Below are 23690 nucleotides of genomic sequence, written 5' to 3' on the forward strand. Positions count from 1 at the left end.
AAGAATGATGGACATATAGAGAATGGACTCAGGAAATGACAGGTTGAAGGCCTGAATATTTTATTAGAAAACATAATTGCTTACATGTTTGGATCTAGTCAACGTATAGCCTCTGTGAAAACAATGAGAGAAGTATTATGCTGCTGTGTTGGCTTTCCTGACAGACCGGAAAAGGTGGTAGAACTGTCTGTCATCAACCTGGATAGTCTGATTTCAATGAAGAGAATGAGATTCCTAGGTATCAGGGGCCACGTGGTAGACAAGGGTATACGGGTACATGCATACACCTGTGGGTATACATTGCATTTGCACCATGCTGGACCAGTATTGTAATAAATGATTACTCAAATTAATATATTTATAAAAGAGCTCGATTTGAGTTCTTGGTTAGGAAAAGGCATGGATGAAGACTTCTGCTACCAAAGCCAGAGGAAAATTTCACCCAACTGGCCAAAATAATGATAGAAAATCAACTGTCATGTATTGTTTTCACATGGCTCAGATATTTCTTTCCTTAGCAATATTTATTATGTTTTGTACATATTGGAGGGTCATTAAACGAGTCCACTATATAACAGGATAAGAAAATAAACCAAGGGGGAAGTCAATTTCTTTGTTACAGCTTCTCCATCTCTGCTGTATTAAATTTCTCTTCTCAGATTGACCATTTAAGTAACCAGAACATGGCCCAATTCTTTAATAGCGGCAGTCCCTGGGGAAGCAGTTTCTGTGAACTCTGCAGATCAAATAAATACTGTACTAAGTAGTATTCCCATCTTGAAGAGCCTTCTTGATATGTAAGAAATCTTCTCCCTATTTATCATCTTGAAGTCTCTCTTTTCTCTCTAGTCTCATAAAATGAGAGAAGAGATTTTTTTTCAAAAGGTTATTAAAGTTTGTTTTGCAGTCTACTGACTAGGAATGAGATTTCCTGGTGATTTAATTTTGATGTGTTTTCTAATGTGGGTGTAATTCTATTCTTCCCAATGGATATCAGGGTAAAGAAATACAAATTGCTATGTATATGAGATGCATCACTATGAAGTGGATGATATTTTAGATAATTTAATACAGAGCACTTTCTATTCTGGTAATTTGATGACCCAGATCATCTGTAAAGAATTTCAAAAATAGTTTGTTTGTTTTTTTAAAAAAAAACAGATGTATAACTTAGAAAAAGCAAAATTTACCCTAGAAATTGTCCCAAGTGCAACAATACACTAGCTACTGTGCTGTTACCCAAGAGCTGACCCAGAGTGATGTATCTCCATGCACTAGTAACTCACATGTGTAATCCTAGCTACTCACAGGGCTGAAATCTGAGGGTGGCAGTTCAAAGTAAGTGGGAGCTAGAAAGTTCATGAGACTGTTCTGTACAACTGACCAGGAGAAAAGCCAGAAGTGGAGTTGTGGCTCAAGTGGTAGAACACCAACATGGAGTAAAATATCTAGGATAGTACCCAGGCCCTGGTTTCAAACCCTAGTACCAATGAAAAAAAAAGTGAAGTGTCATCCCTGGGGGTGATGGCTTCTGACTGTCATCTTAGTTATCAGGAGGGTGAGATCTGAGGATAGAGATTCAAAGCCAGCCTGGACACTAAACCCTAGAGACTCTTATCTCCAATTAACTTCTAGAAAAGTTGAAGTAGGGCTGAGGCTCAAGGGGTAGGAAGGTAGTCTTGAGCTGTAGAGCTCAGGGACAACACCCAAGCCCAGAGGTAGGGTGGTAGCCTTGAGCTGAAGAACTCAGGGGCAAATGTAAACTGTTGCCAGTCCTTATTTTCCTAATTGAATAGAAAAAAGAATGCATTTGCCAAATCAATGGCTGTCTATGAGAAAGGTATTATTAATTGCTCCAAATATTCTGTCAGGTCTGGTAGAACAGCTTCCATTTGTGGTTGTTATGTTTGCTACTGTTTAATGGTACTGGGGGGTGGACCAGGGGCTGTGAGCTTGCTAGGAAGGCATTTTGACACTTGAGTCATTCCAGTAGCCACTATTTTGGCTTCATGATCAATGGTATTCGTTCTTCAAAGTTTTCCTGTTTGCAGGAGTCAGTCTATCACATGAAAGAGAGATATTGATTCAGGATTACCACAATCTGCTTGTTGCAGCTTTTTGTAACTGTACTATCAACTCACCTCTGAGGATGTAACTTCGTTTGTGATTACATTTATTGGCTGCAGTGAGAGAAAGCAGTCTTTACATTTTACCACAGATTCAACCTGAGGATTATTCCAATTCTCATATGTATCAGTTCTAATTAATCATTCTGAAACTGAGACGACTGGGTTAGTCTGAGAATGGAATAGGCTCTCTGTGACGTAGACTTCATCTAGATGCCATTATTTCACTTATTCCTGGAAGCCTCAGCTCAAGCAGGAAAGACAAACGTGATGTGTTCAATCTTTAGTTTATTGATGCTAAGTCACTTTTTGCTCAATATTTCTCCAAAGGTCTTGATGATCTCCATTACATAGTAACAATGTTAAGCATTCAGGTAGCCATTTCAAGTGGGATGAAAAGAATCATCTAGTATCTTATTACCTTAGTGTTGCAAAGACTTTCCTCCTGTTGCCCAGGTAATCTTTTCAGACACTAGATAATGATATAAAAACTGGCTCAGAGATAGAAACTGAACAATGATTTTTAATTATTTAGAAGGAGCAAATGCCCTCAGCCTCTTGTTTTTGTTCTTATCTTTTTCCTAGTTACATGTGTTCAGTACATGTATTATGGGCAATTTGCATTATTATTATTATTTTATCTCTAGAAATACAGTATCTACCTCTTAAGAAACACAGAATCCATGTCTTAACACTTAACTGGTTCCTCATGTAACTGCAGCCTCCTGGCTATTGTTTTCAAGCACTGACATCAATGTTCATTGAAGTCCTGGGTAAGGCTGATCACCTTTTAGTACTGCATTCTTAATAGCCTTATTGCATACACAATGTGACATCATCAAATGCTTTTCTTAAATTCTCGGAATGTCCTTAAAGTCATAAGAATCAAGATTCCCGTGAATCATTGCTTCCCACTGCCCTCTCACTGCTTCCATAAGAGTGAATTGGATTCTCTGGGTTCTTTTTTTTTGGGGGGGGGGTTGTGGGGCTTGAACTCTGGGCCTAGATGCTGTCCTTGAGCTCTTCAGCTCAAGGCTACTGCTCTGCCACTTTGAGGGACACTTCCAGTTTTCTGGTGGTTAATTGGAGATAAGAGTCTCAAAGCCTGGACTGGCTTTGAACTGCGATCCTCCGATCTCAGCCTCCTGAAAAGCTATGATGACAGTTGTGAGCCACTGGCGTCTGGCTTCCCTATGTTTTTTTAACATGATGCAAAGCCAGGTGTCCCAAGAAATTCTTCCAAATCAATGAAATCTCTCTTATCTGGTGGCAAGGTATATGCCATATCACAGAGAAGCTTCTCAGTCATGCCCTAGCTTTCTAGGGTATTTCAAGAATGCTATATGAAGACCATCACCTCAATCTCTACATCATGTCCAAAGGTTACCAGGTATAATTGAGGGTTGTCCAAAGTTTTCAAGTCAGATCATCTGTCAATATTTTGTGTTTTGGTTTAGGCCTATTACATGTAGTATTGTGTGCATACTAAAATATGTATTTATTGTTTGTCTGAAATTGAACTTTAACTGAACACAGATATTTAGTTCACTACATTTAATATGTTATGTTTCCCCCAATGCAACGCTAACCCCATAGGTGTAGTCAGCCCTACAGCTTTCACAATGGCTGAACTTTGGAAAAATCATTCCAAACTTGCTTTGGACCAGCAAATTCAGACAGGGCCATAGTCATCTACCTGTTGCAGTGCCCTCTGTGCCATGAATAAGGCCCTTCAGGCATCGTTCTGAGGGTGGGTAAGTAAACCCGTACTATCTGAGTACTAGCAGAAAGGAAGATGATAGGCAGGAATACATCTAGAATGTCTGTCCATCTGAAAAGTGATGCCTGGGCTATTGTCCACAGGATGCAAACTTCAGAGTTGCTGAGAACAGTATGGAAGAAGATGTATTGATTACTTTGAGAAAACGTTTAGTTATGACATTTTTTTCTTCATATGATTTTGTTTTTTCAGCTTCATTGAAAGAAAGAAGGAAATGAAAGCAGCGTTCCCACTAAGAATCTAATTCATGTTTATAATACTTGGAGTTTATCGTGTTTCCGTAGTGTACGATTCTTGAGTAAACCCCATGAAACAAATATTGGTTGTTAATTATTGTAATTAGAATTTTATGGCTCTTATATCATTGCTGTGGTAAAACTCATTCCTTCATACTTACATAAAGAGCAAAAATATGTTTAGGAAAAGTTTCAAGCTCAACATAACAGAAGGTACAATTTTCCAGACTTGGTAACAGCTCTGAAGGTATTTTGTGGATCAATGTACAGTAATACCTCAGTTATCTCTCAGCTGTAATTGAAGGTTAATATTTATAAATTTTGCTATTAGAATGTTATTGGGAAATGCATCTTTTATTGAAGTTTATAGTATCCAATATCCACTTATATATGGAAAACAGAATCAAGCTCAGGGTCTCTAATTTTAATAGAAGCTATATGTATATACTTACATATAACTTTTATATTACATACTTGTGAACAGAAAAGAGAATAAGACTTAGCTTTTTATACAACTCCTTTGTTCTTCAGTTCTGTGTTTACAATCTACTTAGTCTTCCTGAATGTTCTGTCTCTTTACTACAGAAAGAAGTTATGGAAAACCCATTCATAATTGTTACAAATACTAAATTTTTGGCCAGTTGTGGGGACTGAACTCAGGGCCTGAGCACTGTCCTTGGGCTTTCTCAAGGCTAGAACTCTACCACGTGAGCCACAGTATCACTTCTAGCTTTTTTCTATATATGTGATACCGAGGTGTCGAACCTGGGTCTTCATGCATGCTAGGCAAGCACTCTTACCACTAGGCCAAATTCCCGGCCTCCATTTCTAAACTTTTTTATGCTTTTGAAATTTATTATAAAATTTGATTCTTAGGGAAAATACTGATAATATTTTTTACAAATAGCTCTATGTAATAAATAATATATAGTAATTATAAATTATAGATCATATTGTAGCTTAATGTATCAGTACTAACAGGAAGAGATATATAAATGCAATGGCCAGAGAAGGCCCCTGGAAAGATGGCCTGCAGGGTAACCAAAGCCTGGAAGAGGTGAATATGTTGAGGATTACATTGAAGGCACCTTAGGTAACAGCAAGGACACAGTAGCTGTGCCACAGAAGCTTCTAGAAAGTTAGAGTCTGCATGTAATACAAAGGAAGAAAAGAGAATGATTTAAGAGGTTAGTAACAGCAAGAAAAAGTAAGATGAGAGCCAGTGAAGATTAGGTACTAAAAGGACCATCTTACTTTCTCTAGTGAAACACATTACTTCTTCAAGCAAAGAAGGCACATGGAAAATGGTGTCAGTAAGTTCAGTAGTTCAGATTTCCTTCATGTTTTACTAATAAAGCAGGTGCATTGTTCACGCTCTTGTTTCCCTCAAGATTCGTTCATGCAAGACAGAAAGATTTTCTACTAGCACTAATTTACTAAGATACACAATCCACCTCTGAGTTTGTGGCTGTATCTCCCTCTGTGGCTTCCAGGAATCTCATAAACTTAAGATATTTTAAACTTCAGCCAATTTTTAATGGATGTAGCAATAAAAGAGAGAGGAAATGTTATACTCTGAGGTTCATTTTACATTAGATCATGTTTCTTTATCTACCATGAGTGGGTTGGGTGTAAGGGATTCTCCAGGGAATCTCTCAGAAGATCCATGCACAATGTCTGGATTTCCATGTTTTCTCTCTCTCAGATGCTAAGTACATGCTCTGCAGGTGATTGTTTAAACAAAAGAAACAAAACAGAGATAATCCAGCTCCATAAACTCCTTAGCTAAGCCCACAAGGAAGTTACTGTTGATGTGTAATTTTGATGTGTAGAGGCATAGGAATTATATCAGTATCTGCCTGTTGAGATTGTTTGCCTCCCCAAACACATTTCATAGAAATTAGATGCTATAATTTTTTTCTGAAATAAGTTTAATAGTAAATCTACTTTACTTTCTTAGTACTCAGATGTCATTAAATTATACGTATGTTCTTGTGATTCTGACAGTATGGTTATTTATATTTCAGAGCCTTCACTAGTAAAGAATGGAAAAGAACAAAAAGCAGGAGAGGAAGGACAAATCTCTAAGAGTATGACATATTTTTCTTTTTATGTTGTTATTCCTATGGATTCAGAGAAAGCATAAGTTTGAAATAGACATTACTTGTTGGATGTTAAGCATAATGTTATATTCATTTTTATATACATTTCATATAAATGTATTCTAAAACTCTAAATTTTTAAAAAGTAGATAAAAATACTTTTCATTCTCTATCCAAGTATGCTGATTTACCTTATCATTTGGGGTAAAAAGGAAAAGAAAAGGCCCTGTTTTACTCCATTAGAATCCATTACTAATGGTTGCTATATCAATAATTTTTTAGATCGAGGAGCTATTCTTTTTTTCTCAGATAGAAAGAGCTGATCTTAGGATCTATGATTGCTAGGGGAAGCACTCTACCATTTAATCCATATGTTGAGTTTTAAATGATTTCCAGTGATAAAATTTTCCTTCTTGAGCCCTCATTCAGTATTTTCATAAGAACCTATAGTCTTCATTATAAAAAGTTATTCAAGAATTTCAAAATTATGGAGCCAAGAATTAAATATTATGGAGGAAAATTCTTGTACTCATAAATATCTGGCAATAGAGAAAGGACTGGATCCTGCCCTTTCTTAAGACTTAAATGAAATCATTTCAGTTTTGGCAACATGCCATTTCTACTCTAGCAATGGTAACAGATATGAGGAAGGGATAACCTATTCCAGAGGCATGTATATTCGAGGGGCATATGAGGTTACAGAGTCTTTAGCCAATATCCTTTTCTTCATAACCCACATGCATGGGAGGATGAAGACATCCATACAAACTGGACAGCTTGAGGGATACAGACCCTGAGCTCAAAAAGGACATTTGTAGTCACAGTTTTGTTTTTGTTTTTGGTCTTTGTTTTTTTGTTTTTGTTGTTTTGTTTTGTTTTTGCCAGTGCTGGGGACTGAATTTAGAGCCTAAACACTGTCTTTGGGGCGTTCTCAAAGCTACAGCTCTACCATTTGAGTCACAGCACCACTTCCAGCTTTTCCTATGTATGTGGTAACTAAGGAATAGAACCCAGGTCTTTGTGCATGCTAGGCAAGCACTCTACCACTAGGCCAAACTCCCAGCCCTGCACTGGTTGTTTAGATCAATGTTTTGACCAGGTTGCTTTACACAATCCCAATTAATAGATGGAAAGCTTGACGTCACTCTAAGTATTTGAAAAAATACAGATCACTTCTTTACATTTTTCTTCTTATATTCATGGCTTAATAAACTTGAGAGTGACAGAAAACACAATATGTAGGAATAAGAGGTTCCTCTGACAGTCTTTAAAACACAGTCTGGTTTTCTGTTGTTTGTTTCTTCACTGTGAGAATTGGTGATGTGAGGAGCTGTATTTTTTTTTTCTTTGAAAGTATATTCACGTTATTTCTGTGTTATTTAGTAAGATGTTCAACATTGTGAGATTGGATTAAACCACTTCTCAAAACTTAGGGAAAGTTGCTTTTTACACCCTATGCAAGAGAGATTAGCATTCCAACCTTATTGTTAAGGAAAAATTAGGGAGATTTTAAATGATTTGCTAAGAATCATAGTGGATGCAGCAGAAACCCCTAGCCTCTGATGCATTCTGCCAGGCCTCCTGCATAAAAGAGAATGCATGGTTACTTACAGGACTTGTTTTCCCTGGGGAGATTTTTTTTTCTGGTTCACCTTAACTCATTACTGATTCATGGGCTGCTGTTTCATGGAATAGCTACATTCGTGAAGAGTCTTATAAAATCTGCTGTGGACTCTTCCATCATTCCAATGTTTTGGAACTCTGCTATTAATGTCCCACTTAAGACACAAATTTCCCTTTCATCTTTTCCATCCATCTCCATGAATACTTTCTCCCATTTGGGTCAGCTTATAAAAGGGCCATCTTTACTATTCATGCGCCTGTTGTTTGCACTTTACCAGTTCATAGGATGCCTGCATGTTTATCCTTCTTCTGTTCTATTCTTTTCAGGGGAGATGGAATCCCCAACATTTCTACCTTGGGCTGATTAAATGGCCAAAGTAGTTTACTTCCAAGACCCCTTATGTACCTCATCAAACTATTACATAATTATCTATTTTATAGTGATTCCCAGATCCGTGGATGCAATCTCTTATGAATATGGACTTATTGAGTTTTACCACCTTAGAATTAGAGGTGACTATGCCAAGAGTAATATGTCAAAGATAATCTCAGCCAGTCTTCTGAGATATTATGTCTTCGAATGGTAGAAGCATAGACAACTTAAAAACTGTGCTTACTGTCCAGCTGATAAAGAAGTTGTTCAACCAGCCTTTGGCACTTATGGTATCTAATAGAGTGGGAATTCTTGGTTCATGAAAGTAAGTACAAACTACACTTTTGTATTTTTTTACTGTGACCTTGATTTGTATGGTACTTAGCCAAATATGTTCAATAAAGGAAGAACATTGTCCCATCAAACCTGCAGTCACTTTGGCATTTTTGTGGAATTGCAATAGTACTAAGTACTAACACCTATTGAGTATCCCTTACCTAAAATATTTGGAAGAAATGCTCTAGATTTTTTAAAAAATTAGAATGTTTACATATTCATAATGAATGATGCCTTCATTCTTGAAGATGGTGCCTAATTCTAAACACTTGATTTCATTTATCTTCCTTATACTCCCTATATTCCTACAATAATTCTACACAATGTTATTTCTAGTACATTCATATTTTAACTATAATCCATCACATGAGATCAGGGGTGGAATTTTCCATTGTACTGTTCCATCTATCCTTAAAGTTGCTTGTTTTTGTTGTTGTTTTGTTTAGTTTAGTTTTTGAGGCATTTCAGACATGGCATTTTGACTTAGGAATATGTATTCTTTACAAAGTACCCCACTCCCTCAAAAAAGTTGTGTAAACATTTGTGGTCAAGGATGATGTAACTAGTTGTGTTATAAGTTCTCACTGTGTAGGTAACAAAAGAAGAGTTACAATATCAAATTATTGCACACAAAGCACCTTTTATTCAGCATCACATTGATTTATTTTCCTAGCACTTTTTTCCTCAGATGAAAAAAAAATTTCATCAAAAGAACAAACGTTTCTGCCAAAGTGAAATAATTTCCTCTTTTAATGTTTTGCTTGAAAAAAAAAGAAAACAATGAAGTTGACATTGTACTAGATCATTGCTCTGTTTCTCTGTCCCCAGTCATTTTTCTGACTACATTTTTAAAAAATCCATTGGCAGAAAGCAGGAATATTTTCCTCAAATAGTGATTACATCTTATTGCTATTGTGCTTAACCTATATTTTTTTTCACAAGTGGGGGAAAAAAAGTCATCTAGGTGGGAAAAAAAATCTAATGAGAAGTAGTTTACAAGGTCATAACATTTAAATTGCTGTCAAAAGAAAAAAAGTAAAAAAATTAAATGTGAAATATCATATAACTTCAAAAAACTTACCTCATTGTCTATCCTGTATCATGTACTAGAAGTCAACTTTCTACATAGTATTACCATCCCTTAGAATAGCCCCTACTGCTACTATGGTATGCATTTTAAAAACACTACTACAAAGTTTTCTTTCCTCTTTGTTTTTCCTATTGTATACTTAAGCTAGAGATAGTTTCGAACAAAAAGCCTACAGTAGGTATAAATGCAATGGTTAACAGATCTTGCTTTGTGTTCCACTGAAGGTGGCATCTCAATCCATCATCTTCTCCTGTTTCTTGCCTTCCTTTTTCTTCTTCTTAGATTCTGCTGTGGTTAAAAAATGAGAGAGAGAAAGGAAAAAAAAAAAAAACATTAGTTGCTAACTGACACAGAGAGAAAGCAACTTTCCTTATCACTGGCCAGGAATTAAAAGATAAAATGGAGACTTCTTGCTTGCTCATAGCAGTTTTCTTGGTAAATTGAGAGAAATGTGAGATGTGAATGCATATATGCATGTTTGGCCTGGAATGTGTTTTCCAGAGTTGGCAAGGAGCAGCTAGACTTCTCTGTGTGATCTGATCTACAAACCTCTGATCCTATTAGTTGCCTATTTCTGATAGGCAAAATTTTGGGGTTGGAATTATGCTTAGAAAACAAACACAGCAGACAGAAGAGTGGGAATACTATCCAGTTTTTTGCTAAAAGGAAAGCTTCAGGAACTTTGAGGAGTCCCATCAGTTCTCACAGTCTCTTCATTAGTAACATTTATTTTTTTTCCGAGCAACTAATTCTACCCTGGATCTCCCATCTGCTTATATATCTCCAGCAATCTATTTACATAGGAAGGACCAGTTATACATACAATCCGTTTGAAACTTTGTCCCAGGGGACTCCCAGTCCTACGTCAAGTAAGCTGAAGGTACCAATGTAAGTCAAAATCAGGATAATTTACATAAAAGACTCCATCTTTATCCAGTTAACCATTGTTCATCTTTATTTTCCTACATGTGGAATGCAGCAGAAAATCTACTTTGCCTCCAAAGAGTATATGATCAGACTCACTAGGCTAGGAGATAAAAGTATATTTCTAATTATTCCTAAGCCTCATTGCCCATTCCATACACAGAAATGGCAGAATCTTGCTGGTTAAGTACAGGCTCTGGAGGCAGACAGAGTTCACATCCTCATCTCATCTGTAAGTAAATATGAGACTCCAGAAAAGTTAATAAATTTCATTGTGTCTCAGATTACTTAATGTCATTTTCCTCCCCTTCTCCCACACCTTTCCCAGTCGTAAGGATTGAAATTAGTGCCTCATGCATGCTAAAGTAAGCACTCTACCACTTGAGCCACAGCCCTGGTTTTCAGATTATTCACTTTTAAATGACTCTTTATACAGTACCACAGGTTAGGATAGCAACCGTAGCATTTATATCCAGATTAAGTGATCTATATGAGATCTACTATAAACAGAATACTGTAAAGCAGTTCATGCTTGACAAAGGTGTCCAGTTATCATTAGTGTGATTCTAGACCTGGAACAGAACATTTCTCTGCATAACTAAAATTATTTCAAATTTAAATCACCAAGACAGATGGACTAGTCATGAACTAACTGAGGTACACAGCAGAAAAAGACAGATTATGCCAGCAGAGATAACCACATTGTTCATTGATTCATAAGAACTGTATCCAACAATACCACAAGGGCAATGGTGAGAGAAAATTTGATGGGATGCTGGCCAAGAATATTGGACATTTTCTATCTGAAACTGAACACCAGGAAATTTCATACCTATATTTGAATTCTAATCACCTCTTCCAGCAGCCCCAAACTCCATTTCACACTAAGCAAAGTGGTAAAGTAGTATTTCTGTTCAGTTCATCTGTCCCAGCCAGCTTCCTTTTGTTTTTGGCTTGTCCTGGGGCTTGAACTCAGGGCCTGGGCACTGTCATTGGTCTTTTTCAAGATGAGAATTCTACCACTTGAGCCACAGCATCATTTCTGACTTCTTCTGTATATGTGGTACCAAGGAATCAAACCTAGGGCTTTGTGCTTGCTAGGCAAGCACTCTACCACTAGGCCACACTCCCAGACACCCAGCTTCCTTTATATAGGATTTAAAGACGTGCTGTGTGCAAATGAGCCAGCAGTTTTTAAAACCCTATTCATCCTATTAAAGGTGATGGTAGAATTTCCAAGTTCAGTTGTATAATTGTAAGTATAAAAAGTATAATTGCAAATGTATAATTAACATAGTCAGTATCAAAACATTTAGCAATCCCTAGTTTTTGGTTAACATTTTAAGTGACAGCTATATATGAGAAAGTAAATATCCTGATGGTAATGTATTCTAGATAGAATTATAAATTTGAATATAATGCCTGTTTCTCCTATCTCAATTTTCTTCTGTACCTTCCTGAGGAATCCTCAGTAGCTTTTAGTCTCCTCAGCTTTCTAGTAAACTGGATATTGGCAGTATTTTCATGTTTGTTTTATCATGGCCCTATTGTCTACCTAGATTTAAAGGGGTACCAGAGTATTCAGATATTTGTATATATTTATTTCATAAAACTTGAAATTATTTTGAATAGTGTATACTATGTTAAGTAGCTAATGTAGGTTTTCCATCTCCATGAACACTGTGAAAATAGAAATCTCAAATTCTCCTTGGTAAGGATGAGAGCACACCTGCTTTCATTTGTTACCTGAGCTTGAGATTTCTTCTTTCATTAATGAACAATTTGCCAAATGCCAGGAGAGCAGACACTTGTCCATTCAGTTTGCATAATTGCAATCAATCTGTGCTTCCAACAGAATTGGCATTTTGCAAACACATTACAGATCTGAGGTCTACTCTGTTTAGTCTAAAGTAAAAAATGAGAACTCTACAGGAAAAAAAAATCATTGCAATGCCATGCTTGTGTTTATAATGAGATCAGCTTGATTTCTCACATAATTAAGTTGTGGGATTTTTGCAAATAGAAAACAATTGGGTCAGTGGGGTTGCTTCTGATCAAAATCACATTTTTTCCCTGACTTTAATGAACATTTTAGTGACAAAGGGAACATTTTCAGTGCTTGTGGTCTGAGAACTTACAAATGTTTGAATGTTAGAATGTACTAACTAAGCTTTTAACCTAGCCTCTCTTTTGAATTAAAATAATGTAATGAAATCTAAGGTCTAGAAAGAATTTAGTTCATCCCTTTCATGTAGCAGGTAAAGAAACAACAAACAAAACATTTCCCTTTAATCCCAACCTTTGTGGCTGTGACTTACTTCTATTCCCCGTGCCTTTCTTGTTATTCTCCAGAGGTTTTGGTCTTCAAATCCACTCATTCATCCCCTAACCAACCCATGCTTCTGAGGCAGGGAAAACTAGGGAAAGTGAGGCAGGTAAGCAACTACCAGGAAATCAAAAACTCAAGCTTAAAGCAAATGAGGGAGATATTCATTCATCTATTTCCCTTAAGATTAAGGGACTAAAGTTATTTAGGGGAAAATGAAGCAGGATAAATGGCCTGCTGAAGGTAATGTAGTAATATTGCTACTTGGAAACCAAGAAACACTATCTTTGCTTCAAAGAGAGACAACAGGATATATTCTTTCCTGAGAAATACATTTCTCACCACTAGAGTTAACATTTGTCTGGCAGGATGTATGCCTTCCATATGCAACCTACTACTCAAAATATAGCCAACAGTATGCCTTCCTTATCTCAAGGATAAGCATCTGTTTGATAGCAGGATGCACTCTTACCTGGAGGAAATGCTCAAAACATCCAGAAACCCAGAAACTGTAACAGCAGGAGTAATTAGAGAAATATAAAATACCTATCTTTGCAGAACTTCAAAGTCAGACCCCCTGCCTTTAGCCTATAAATACCCCTAACTGCCATGGAGCTGTGTTCTTCTCTCTGTCTCTCCTTTAAAATAGCCACACTCCCTTAGAGTGTATCCGTCTTTCTGTTTGCTTGACTGCAAGCCTGTTCACATATTTACTCAGTAAAGCCCTGCAAGTTTCCTTACCATTGTGACTTGTCCAGAAATCATTATTCTGCAATGGAAATCAAGGACCCTAAACAGAGACCCTACTTCTAGAGAGAAACTTCACAAACCTTCACCTGTACCTGGTGACATTTCCATTCCTGCTTTCCTCTTCCATCCTCCAACCTTGACAGCATGTCTAGTAATCTGACCTCATGGTTTAAGTGAGAAGCATTTCTCTTTACTTAGATAACTATTTCCCTTCCATTTTTGTGAAATTCTTATTATTTAAATGCTTTTCAATGAGTGTAGTAAGGGTTTCCTTGTAATGTTTCCATGCATGTGTATTGTGTACTTTGGTTTAGTATTACAATTGCCACTAAAGCTTGGTCTGTGAGAGGTCAGACACTTTACTACTGTTGTACCTTAGCCGCTAGCACACTGCCATGTGCATATAAATGTGCAATGGAATAAATGTGAAGGATGACAAAAACATGTCTTGTTTATCTTCTTCATGTAAGTTTCTTGATGCCTGTGTTTTAGGCTTATTTTTGTCTGTCTGGATGTCTTTTCTCCTATCTAAATTTTGCTAACCTAACACCTACTTGTTCTTAAAGCCTTAGCTAAATTCTACCTCCTTAGAGTAAGCCATGGCAGAACTCTCAGATTAAACAAGTGCCATGACACTCCACTGTGACTCATGGCTTTTCCAAAATCAGACTTGAACTGTTAACCATGTCTCTAATTTTTCCCTTAATGAGGAGAAATAGCATGTCTCTTGCATCTGTATCTTCAATGAGTGACACATGAAAGCGCTTATGAAATTTTTGTTGCATACAAATTGGATAAATAAAATTTTGGATGTGAAAGAAAGAGCACCAACTCATTAGTATAAACTTGTTATATACTTTAATCTGTTTTTAAAAACATACATTTTGGAGGCTGGGAGTTTGGTCTAGTGGTAGAGTGCTTGCCTATCATGCACTAAGAACCTGGTTCGATTCCTTAGTTCCACATACATAGAAAAAAAGCCAGAAATGGTGCTGTGGCTCAAGTGGTAAAACTCTGCCTTGAGAAAGCCCAAGGACAGTGCTCAGGCCCTGAATTCAAGGCCCAGGACTGGCAAAAAAAAACCACCATAAATTTTTGGGGCTGGGAATATGGCCTAGTGGTAGAGTGCTTACCTAGTATGCAAGAAGCCCTGAGTTCAATTTCTTAGCACCACATAAACAGAGAAAGCTGGAAGTGGTACTGTGGCTCAGGTGGTAGAATGCTAGCCTTGAACACAGAGAAATTCAGGGACAGTGCCAAGGCCCTGAATTCAAGCCTCATGACCAACAGAAAACACATACACACACACAAACCAATCAATATATGCACATATCATACACGTGCTTTTGTTTTGGTGTTTTATTTTGTTCTGCAATACTGCAGATTGGTTTAAGGGCATCATGCATGCTAGGCAAGTGCTTTAACTTTGAATCCATTTTTCCAGTTTTGCATTTTTGTTAGATGTAAGTCATTACCACATTTGCTCATGCCGGCCTTAATCTCAGGCTCCTCCCACCTCTTCCTCCTAACTAGCTCAGATAAAGGCATGGTCAGGATTTTGTGTGTGTGTGTGTGTGTTCGGGGGGATTGTTTGATTTTTTTTTATATACAGATTCCTAAACATTTTTTTTCTTGTTTGGAACAGAGGCCTGAAGTAATTCTGTAGGTAAAACTAATCCACGATTTTAGCCTTTCAAGGTTAGAGTGAGATGAATGTTTTCTGTGAGCATGAGGGTCAGAAATTGGCCTGGAGCACTTGGTAAAGACAAGTGCTTTATAATAGAGTCCTGAAGTGGCTACTGGGCAAAGTATTAAGAACCAGCAGGATCCCAAGCCCGATGTGAAACAGCAGGTACCTTATTTCATGCTGAACAAAGCCAAGTCAAATGACACACATTAAATAACACCCTAGGTTATGTGTCACTAAGCCCCACCTGGGTTGAAGTTGTACAGAGGACAGGAAATCAAGTGGGAAATGACGCACTGTCAAAATGGAAGAGCAAAGGGTGCCTGGCTGAGAGTGACATACTTTGTTCCTGCCTTTGAGGACTTCACTGCATCGAAATCAAACAACAATCTTATTGTAGATTGACTATGTAGGTTTGCGACCTTCAGCCAGATTTTGAGTAGATGGGGATATTTCTCCTAATCCTTGGGATTCAGGCAAGGCAGAAGACAGTATTGTACAAAATCATTGTACTGCTGGGGCTCACATCTGTAATCTTAGCTACTCAGAATGCTGAGGTTTACGGATCATGGTTCAAAGCTAGCATGAGCAGGAAAGTTTATGAAACTCTTATCTTTTAACTACCAAAAAACTGAGAGTAGAGATGTAGCTCTTGTGCTAGTTTTGAGCAAAAAAAGCTCAGAGACAGTGCTAAAGCCCTCAGTTCAAGCTCCAGGACTGGCACACATGCATGCACAAGTACTTTGTATACATACACACACAAACCTTTGGACTGCTTTGTACTGCTTAAATAGAAGCAGCTTGTTTTAAGATATACTTGAAAGTCTCTTCGTAGTTCTGAGACTTTTCTTAGAAATAAATTCTGCAAGGCTTCAGATTCTTCCTATTGCTATGAATCAAGGGATGTGAAGTCTCATCTCTGCCACATTTTCTAAAAGAATTCAAACTACTGACAGGAAACAAGCATGAGGAGGAATTAATATAATTTTGAGCCACTTTCTTTTTCACTCTGAATAGAAAACTAAAGATGAATGGGCAAGAAGGAAAGGAGGGGCAAAGCAGCCATTTGGCTCCATGAGGAAGTTTGGTCAGGATCAAGCTGACAGTCAAGTCCAGCTTAGAGCATTAATTCTGATGCATGGCTACCACTGACTAGCTCGTGATGTGGAGAAAATCTCTCATTCTGGTATTTTTCCCCCCATCAACCAGTAACAATAAACCTAGACCCTTCTTAGAAGAACATTGAAGGTTTAATGGGATATTATGACCTATGAGACATTTTTAGCAATGTCTCCAAAACATTCATTTATACAGGGAGCAAATAGACACTCCGCTTCCTTTATGTGACAGATACCAATATCTAAGTACTTGGATAGAATGGTGCACCTAACAGGATTCTAACCTCAAAGAGTTGATATTACAAGTTTCCAAGACTAATCTGTATATGTCATTTAAAATTGTTCATATATTTATATTAAAGATCAAAGATAGTTGGCTGCTATTTTATGATCTGAAATGAGAATGAGTTGCTAGGGAGAAATAAAAGTTTATTTACAATATAGGCGGAGTGAGAAAGTTTAAAGGAGAATTTCTCCAAGGTTATTTAATTCTTTTAAAAAAATTATTTTTCTGGTTTTAATTGTACTATATATAGGCTCACATATAACCAAAAATGTACACATACATGAACAGAAATTTCCCGCAATTCCCAAATTAAGCCACAACATGTTTAATGGTAGGTTCTATTTATATTTTCTTCTATGACTTTAATTAGAAATATATTGACAAAATTGCATCAATTTTTCATGCCATTACATTTACTTTGAAAATGACTGAATAGTATTCTTTTGTCATTTTATCCCCTAATATTTGTAATTTTTCCTCTCCCCCCTTTTATTTTGCTAGTCCTAGGGCTTGAACACTGGCCTGGGCACTGTCCTTGGGCTTTCTCAAAGCTGGTACTCTCCCACTTGAGCCACAGTACCACTTCCAGATTTTACTATTTATGTGGTACCGAGGAATTGAACCCGGGGTTCATGCATGCTAGGCAAGCACTCTACCATTAGGCCAAACTCCCAGTCCTGTAATCTTTCCTTTTGTGTATGTTATCTGAATTATTCCCAAATGTTGTTACTATAAATAATGATGTAATGGTATGGATTTTTTTTCCTTGCAAAAAAAAAACTGTATGTTTAAATTTTGCCTCACTGTAGATGGTTAAAAGAAGATTTACTGGTTCAAAGAGTGGAACATGTTTAAAGCTCTAGATAGGAACGGGCAACTTTATTTATTGAAAGGAAGTTCTAATCTAAATTCTTATCAGCAATGTATGTGAAATCCTAGCCCAGTGAACTGGCTCTCAAAAAGCAAATCATCAAACAGCCTGTGTCATCTATTTTCCATTTATTCACATTCCTTTAAGAATAGGATTGTCATCTAAGTTGGCACAAATAAACATCTTGTCCGATTTTTGATACTGAGAAAATCTGGGTAAAATGTAGTTAGAAGCTGGTCTTGAGAATGACATCAATATTAAAGTTTATTTTGAAGACTTTTTAGAGGGATGCTTTAGCAAAGACTAGAAGAGTTGAGAATTTCGGGAACAAACTCTGTCTCTGTGTCTGTCTATCAGGGTCTGTCCATCTCTAGCTCTCTTTCTCTGTTTTTCTCTGTCTCTCTTATTTCTTTAGCAAAAGATCTTGCTTAGGTTCTGTGTGCTGTGCATACAGAAAACTGACAGGAAAATTAAAGCAATAATGTGACTGAAGGAAGCCTGATTTTAAATGAGTCAGCTTTTGTCCCTGATGTTAAGTGGTGTTGGGTCATTAAATCAATGGAAATATTGATTAGAGAAGAAATAAGAGTTTGCTCCTGAGAGGTAAAAATTTATTTCTTGAGAAACATAATACACTCAGAAATGGGCACTGTAGATTTGGAGGCTACAGAAGTCCATAGGCAAAGACATTAGGGTCACTTTCCTTAGACCACTTACAAGTTCACCTGTGGAAGGCTGGTTCAGTGAATCACAGCAACTCACTGTGCACCAAGGTCACACAGTCTGCCCTGGAACCTAGAGAGCACCAAGAAAGACCCTTTTGATGATTGGTGAACTTACTTAAAGTAGCTCATTTTGTGTGGAAGACATAGCCACCTATTCACCTAGAAATACCTAATCCCTTGCAGTGCCTCAGCTCTGCTTCAGCACCGATAATATAGCTTGTGAGGTAATACGGATGCACAACCATTGAGTTGGCCAGAATTGCGAACCCAGAGCTACTCATCATATTTCCAAATGTTTCTATGTAAACTGGAGTAAAAAATATACAGTCAAACATATACAAACATATAGGTACATAAAAGGTACATCCATACATATTTATGTATATATGTATATGTACACAAAATTTGGAACAATACCTGCTAAAACATCACCAAACGAAATGAGCTCTAAGAAATGGAAACAAGAGGTTTATCTTTGTGATTATTGTTCTGTTCTTTTCTTTTCTCTCTTTCTTTCTTTCTTTCTTTTTGTGGTTCATGGGGTTTGAACTCAGCCTGGGCCCTATCCTTGAGCTCTTCATCTCAAGTCTACCACATAACCCTTGAGCCAAGCCCTGCTTTCCATTTTCTAGAGGTTAATTGGAGATAAGAGTCTCAGGTCCTTTCGGGTCCAGGCTGGCTTTGAACCTTGATCCTCAGATTTCAACATCCTGAGTAGGCATGAGCCACTGTGCCAGCTCTTATTGTTCTTAGTGTACTATGAGAAGTTATTTCTCTTCTCTTTTTTTTTTTTACACTCATGGTTAATCTCATGTGGTTACTGTATCTGACTGTTAAGCTGGTATACTGTATAAACACTTATTTGTTTATTTGAAATACAGAAGAGAAGGGGAAAACAAGATGATTGGGAGGGGGAAAGGGGAACAAAAATATAAGCAGTATCAAGATTGGAGAAGTAATGTACCCACTACCTGATAAATGTAACTATAACCCCTCCATACATTATCCTGACCATAAAATATGATACAAAAAAATCAAAAGAATCATGTTTTCAAAAGTATACTAATTGTATTAGTCACAGAAATAGCTCATTCAAATATGTGTGTAATCGTTTCTGCTTTGATTTCCTGTGCGGTGGTAGCACTTGCTCCATGTCATGGAGAGCATTATGGGAAATGTGAAGCACACTCATGTACGCTGGTACACAGGATCCCTCCATGCTATCCACCACATACCATATCCTCCTTCATACAGGTCCTTTTCTTCACTGTCTGTCTGCCTTTTGGCACATGAACTCTGTTTCATGGCAGTAGCATTCACTTGTGATCAGCACTCCACGCTCCACATTTGCTTTCTATCAAGTATAAGTGAGTAGAGGTAGAGGCAACTCGGCTTATTTCTACTAAACACATCTGAACTAGGCATCTCTAATCTCTGAACGTATCTGCATACTTGATGAGCCTCCATTTTGCTCTTAACCTTTGGGGGATGGCTCATCTCCTGGCTACATCTTCTTATAGGCAAAAGTTCAGCTCTGAGCATGCTAGTGAATTACATGGATGTGAATATATAGGCTTAATGGAAGAATAAGAAATTATTCTATAAGCCAGTAAAGTGCATTTAAACATGTCAGTTATTATTCAAAGCAACTGAGATATATGTCAGTATATGGATGTTAGTAATAAATAATGGTAATAACTATGATAATATTAAACAATAGCACTAATACAACGTAAGTAATGGTACTATGAACCACAGTATATACAAAGTGTAATATAAAGTCAAGTTAGTGTTCTGGAATCCTGTGATTGTTCTATAAAAATTTTTGCTCCTCTCTCTCTCCATTTCTCTTCTTTAGAGCAAGCAACTGAGATTCTCCTTCTAAACTACAATGGGGAGTGGGCAAAACATGGGTGTGTTGAGGTAATTGCCTGATCTGAACACTGACACAGAATACATTGACATTAACCTTATATGTTAGCTACATGTATTCTTACACTAACACATACACACACACATGTGTACACATGCAGTCACAGATGATAAGTTAATACTTGGCTTTTCTTTCCTCAGCATAAGCCTCTCCCCTTTCTCTTTTTGTGGACCCCTCTAAACACCATGTGCTTGTTGATTCACCTCCCCAAGACAGCAGATTCACTGTTTCACTAAAAAATATGCTGCTCTTTCACTGACACTCTCCTGTCTTGACAGGGAGGTACGTGGGTCCTTCATCTCCAGCTCCAGCAAGACCTCATCCTGCAGAACTGTACCCTTCCCTGCATTCTTTATGAATTTTTAACAGCAACCTTCATGGCAGCTGAACTGATTACTCTCTTGTGTCCACGTGTAGATCTGTGAAGAATGTTTTTCTATTTCATGTAGAGTGAAAACAATTTTCTGTGAAGTCGTTAACCTGTAGCAAATATCTCTGGGCTTTGCCCCCACTAGATGCCTGAGCAGCAGAATATCAGGGGGAATAAATGTACCTGCTTCTTGTCCTTTTGATGAGCTCATGTATGAATATTGTTTATTCTTCTAGAAAAAAGTCTTTGTTTTTCTTTTGACTTGTCTCTGTGCCCTGAGTGCCAGCCAGCCTGCCCTGATTTCCCTGTGGGCTCCCAGAGGCAGCCCTGAGTGGAGTCTTGGGGATATGGCAGGTACCCGCACCCACAGCCCTGGTTTCCAAGACAGCAAGACCTGAGATCTAAGTGAGTCTCAGAAAAGGTAATCATGGATCCATAAGGGACCAGCCGGGAAGCCCACAGAGCCATGGAATTCTCTATATCACTCTTTATTACTTCAATAAATGCATCCCCTTATAAAACACTCCAGTTTGAAAACTATAGGATTAAGACAAACATTGGCCAAGAGTTACCTGGATTCAATCATCAATGACTCTAAACGTGCATATATGGATAGATATTTTTTTTTTTGCCTGGGGCTTGAGCTACGGGCCTGAGCACTAGCCTTGGTCTTTCTCCCAGCTAGAGCTCTACCACTGGAGCCACAGCACCATTTCCAGCTTTTTCTATGTATGTGGTACTGAAGAATTGAACATGTATCTTCATGAATGCTAAGCAAGCACTCTACCACTAGGCCAAACTCCTATGTTTTATCTGTGAACTACAAACACAAATGATGGGTACTCTTCTAGGAGTGTTCAGTATGGGAAATACTAGAACAGCAGAAAAATATTCTGAAAATTGACCATCCTCACTTGAAATTTGTATCTGGGCATTCACTGCCTGGTGGCCTTGGAAAAGGTGTAACCTAGCATCCTAGACAGCAAAATGAGAATCAGAGTCTTTGGTGCCACAATGATGATTGTGGATGACAAGGTACACTGAGAACTTAGCATCATGTCTGTCATATCATAAATATCCAATGAACAGAAAATACCTTAAAGATGCTTAATAAATAGCAATAGCTGTATGAGACATCAGAAGAAATCCTCAATTCTGAAGTTAGGAGAAAGAAAAGCAAAAGCTTCGGGGGAGTAAGAAATCAGGTTCCTCAACCCAATTGGTAATTAGTGTGAACATTGCTCTATTATATTTCTTTCCTTAATACTCATTATTATATAGCTGTTTTCTGTGTGCACAGCTAATGAGCCTCTGTGTGTGGAATTTACCCAGGGAAATGAACAGAGACAACATAAAGCAAAGCCTCTAGTATTTACTTTTCCCAGTTCTCACATCTGTCCTAGAAATGGGCATGGCACACCAATGGTCCCTTCTAGTGCTTCCTGGGTTTTTTAGTGATTTTTGAGAGCTAAGATGAATATGGTACATGCACATGTGCCAGACCAAAGCAATGTAGCTACATGCATGATTCATTCATTTGTCTAGGTTAGTACATTTGGTGGAGTGTCTTCATGGATGAAGGCTTAGTTCCCACATTTAGGGAGAGAAACAGGCCCTCGTGATCATTAGAGTGTCAACCAACCCCTCTTGATTCAACTCATCATTGACCACTCAGTTTTCTTTGTCAAAATGAGGAAAGGTTTAGCACTCATCTTACTTTCTAGTTCTAGAGAAGAAATAATAAAGCTTAATCTTGGCTTCAGGACCTTTGAACTTTGCCTAGCTTCACTCACAGCACATATATAATTAGCTTCTTCTCTGTCTTCCAGATCATTTTTTTAAATTACCTTCTCAGAGCAATATTTGCTGGTTCTTCTCCTTAATGCACTGTATCACACTAGCTCTTAATTCAGGTTACTATAAACTGTCATTTATTCTAACATGTATTCATCATTTTAATTATCATTACTTGCCCTTATCGTCACTATTGACCCACAATCACCAGAATTCCCAGCTACCAGGGAAGGACATTCGTTTGTCTATTACTGGTAGTACTTACCATATGTGTGCTCCAATGTCAACATTTAATGGATTTTATAAACACCTGAGTGAATTAGGAATGATGCCAAAAGAATCTACGCTTCTCTTCTAGAGCATTTATTGCTCTGTATGCTACATCCATACAAGTCTCTCTGCTTCTGTGAAGTCTGCCAAGAACATTAATTTATCCTTCATGCTACTTCTGCCATATAGCACTAACTAAATGTGCTAAATGAATGATGCAGGCTTTACAGAATAAGGAAGTATAAATAATAGAAGTAGGAGTACCATTGTAGGTACTATAAGGAAATAGCAATGAATGCCTAAGAGATCATGACCAATGTAGGCAGCTGTTAAAGTGTAGGAGTTTGCTGAGGCAAAGGTCTGGAGCCAAGATCTGGTTAGGGTCCAGTGAGGATGGGTCATGTGCAGGTTTTCCCATTAAAGCATTCAGAGAGGTCTGAAATTCATTTTCCTGGTACTAAGACATTTGATACCTGTATTAAGTAGATAGAGGGGAAAGAGTAATATATAAGGTAGTAGATTCAGAAAATGATTGCCTTGCATTTAAGTCCTGGGACCTCTATTTATTAGCTGCAAAAGTTTAGGCCACGAGTCTTACTTTTCCAAATCCCCACTTTCCTCATCTGTAAGTTGAGGACAGTAGTAAATATTTTAGTCTTGAGACATTCCGTGATACCTCGTGTGAGAAATGTACTAACCCCAAAACAATCATAACTCTCAGTAACTAGCTGTGGTTACTACTATTATTCTTCTCATCATTCTTTCACTGTCTAAAGAAATGCTCATGAAGTTCATTTGGAAAAAGAAATCTGAATGGTCCTAAAAGTGCTGCACACTTATCAAACACTAGTCCTTTCTCCGAGCAATTATGCTATGAGGTGTCCACTGTCAACTCAACTTGACAAAAGCTCATTCTGATGCAAAAGGTACAGAATTAGAGGTACACCATGTCGCCGGGCTCATCCTCAAG

General features: G+C 37.6%; 1 protein-coding gene across 2 annotated transcripts in view; it reads right to left on the reverse strand.

Moving 5' to 3' along the window:
• Positions 1-9196: 9196 nt before the first annotated feature.
• The window catches only part of Ptn (pleiotrophin), an 87726-nt gene continuing 73232 nt past the window's right edge, over positions 9197-23690 (reverse strand). Inside the window, exon 5 of one of the 2 annotated variants that reach the window (XM_090333369.1) lies at positions 9197-9951. In XM_090333369.1, the coding sequence (XP_090189495.1) occupies positions 9899-9951 (53 nt within the window). In that variant the 3' untranslated portion in view covers positions 9197-9898. Of the gene's footprint in view, positions 9955-23690 lie in introns of both variants that reach the window. The other variant, XM_090333368.1, reaches the window with a different exon arrangement.

This window comes from Megascapheus bottae, chromosome 5 (assembly GCF_031878675.1).
Source record: "Megascapheus bottae isolate mThoBot1 chromosome 5, mThoBot2.hap1, whole genome shotgun sequence".
NCBI classification, from domain to species: Eukaryota; Metazoa; Chordata; class Mammalia; order Rodentia; family Geomyidae; genus Megascapheus; species Megascapheus bottae.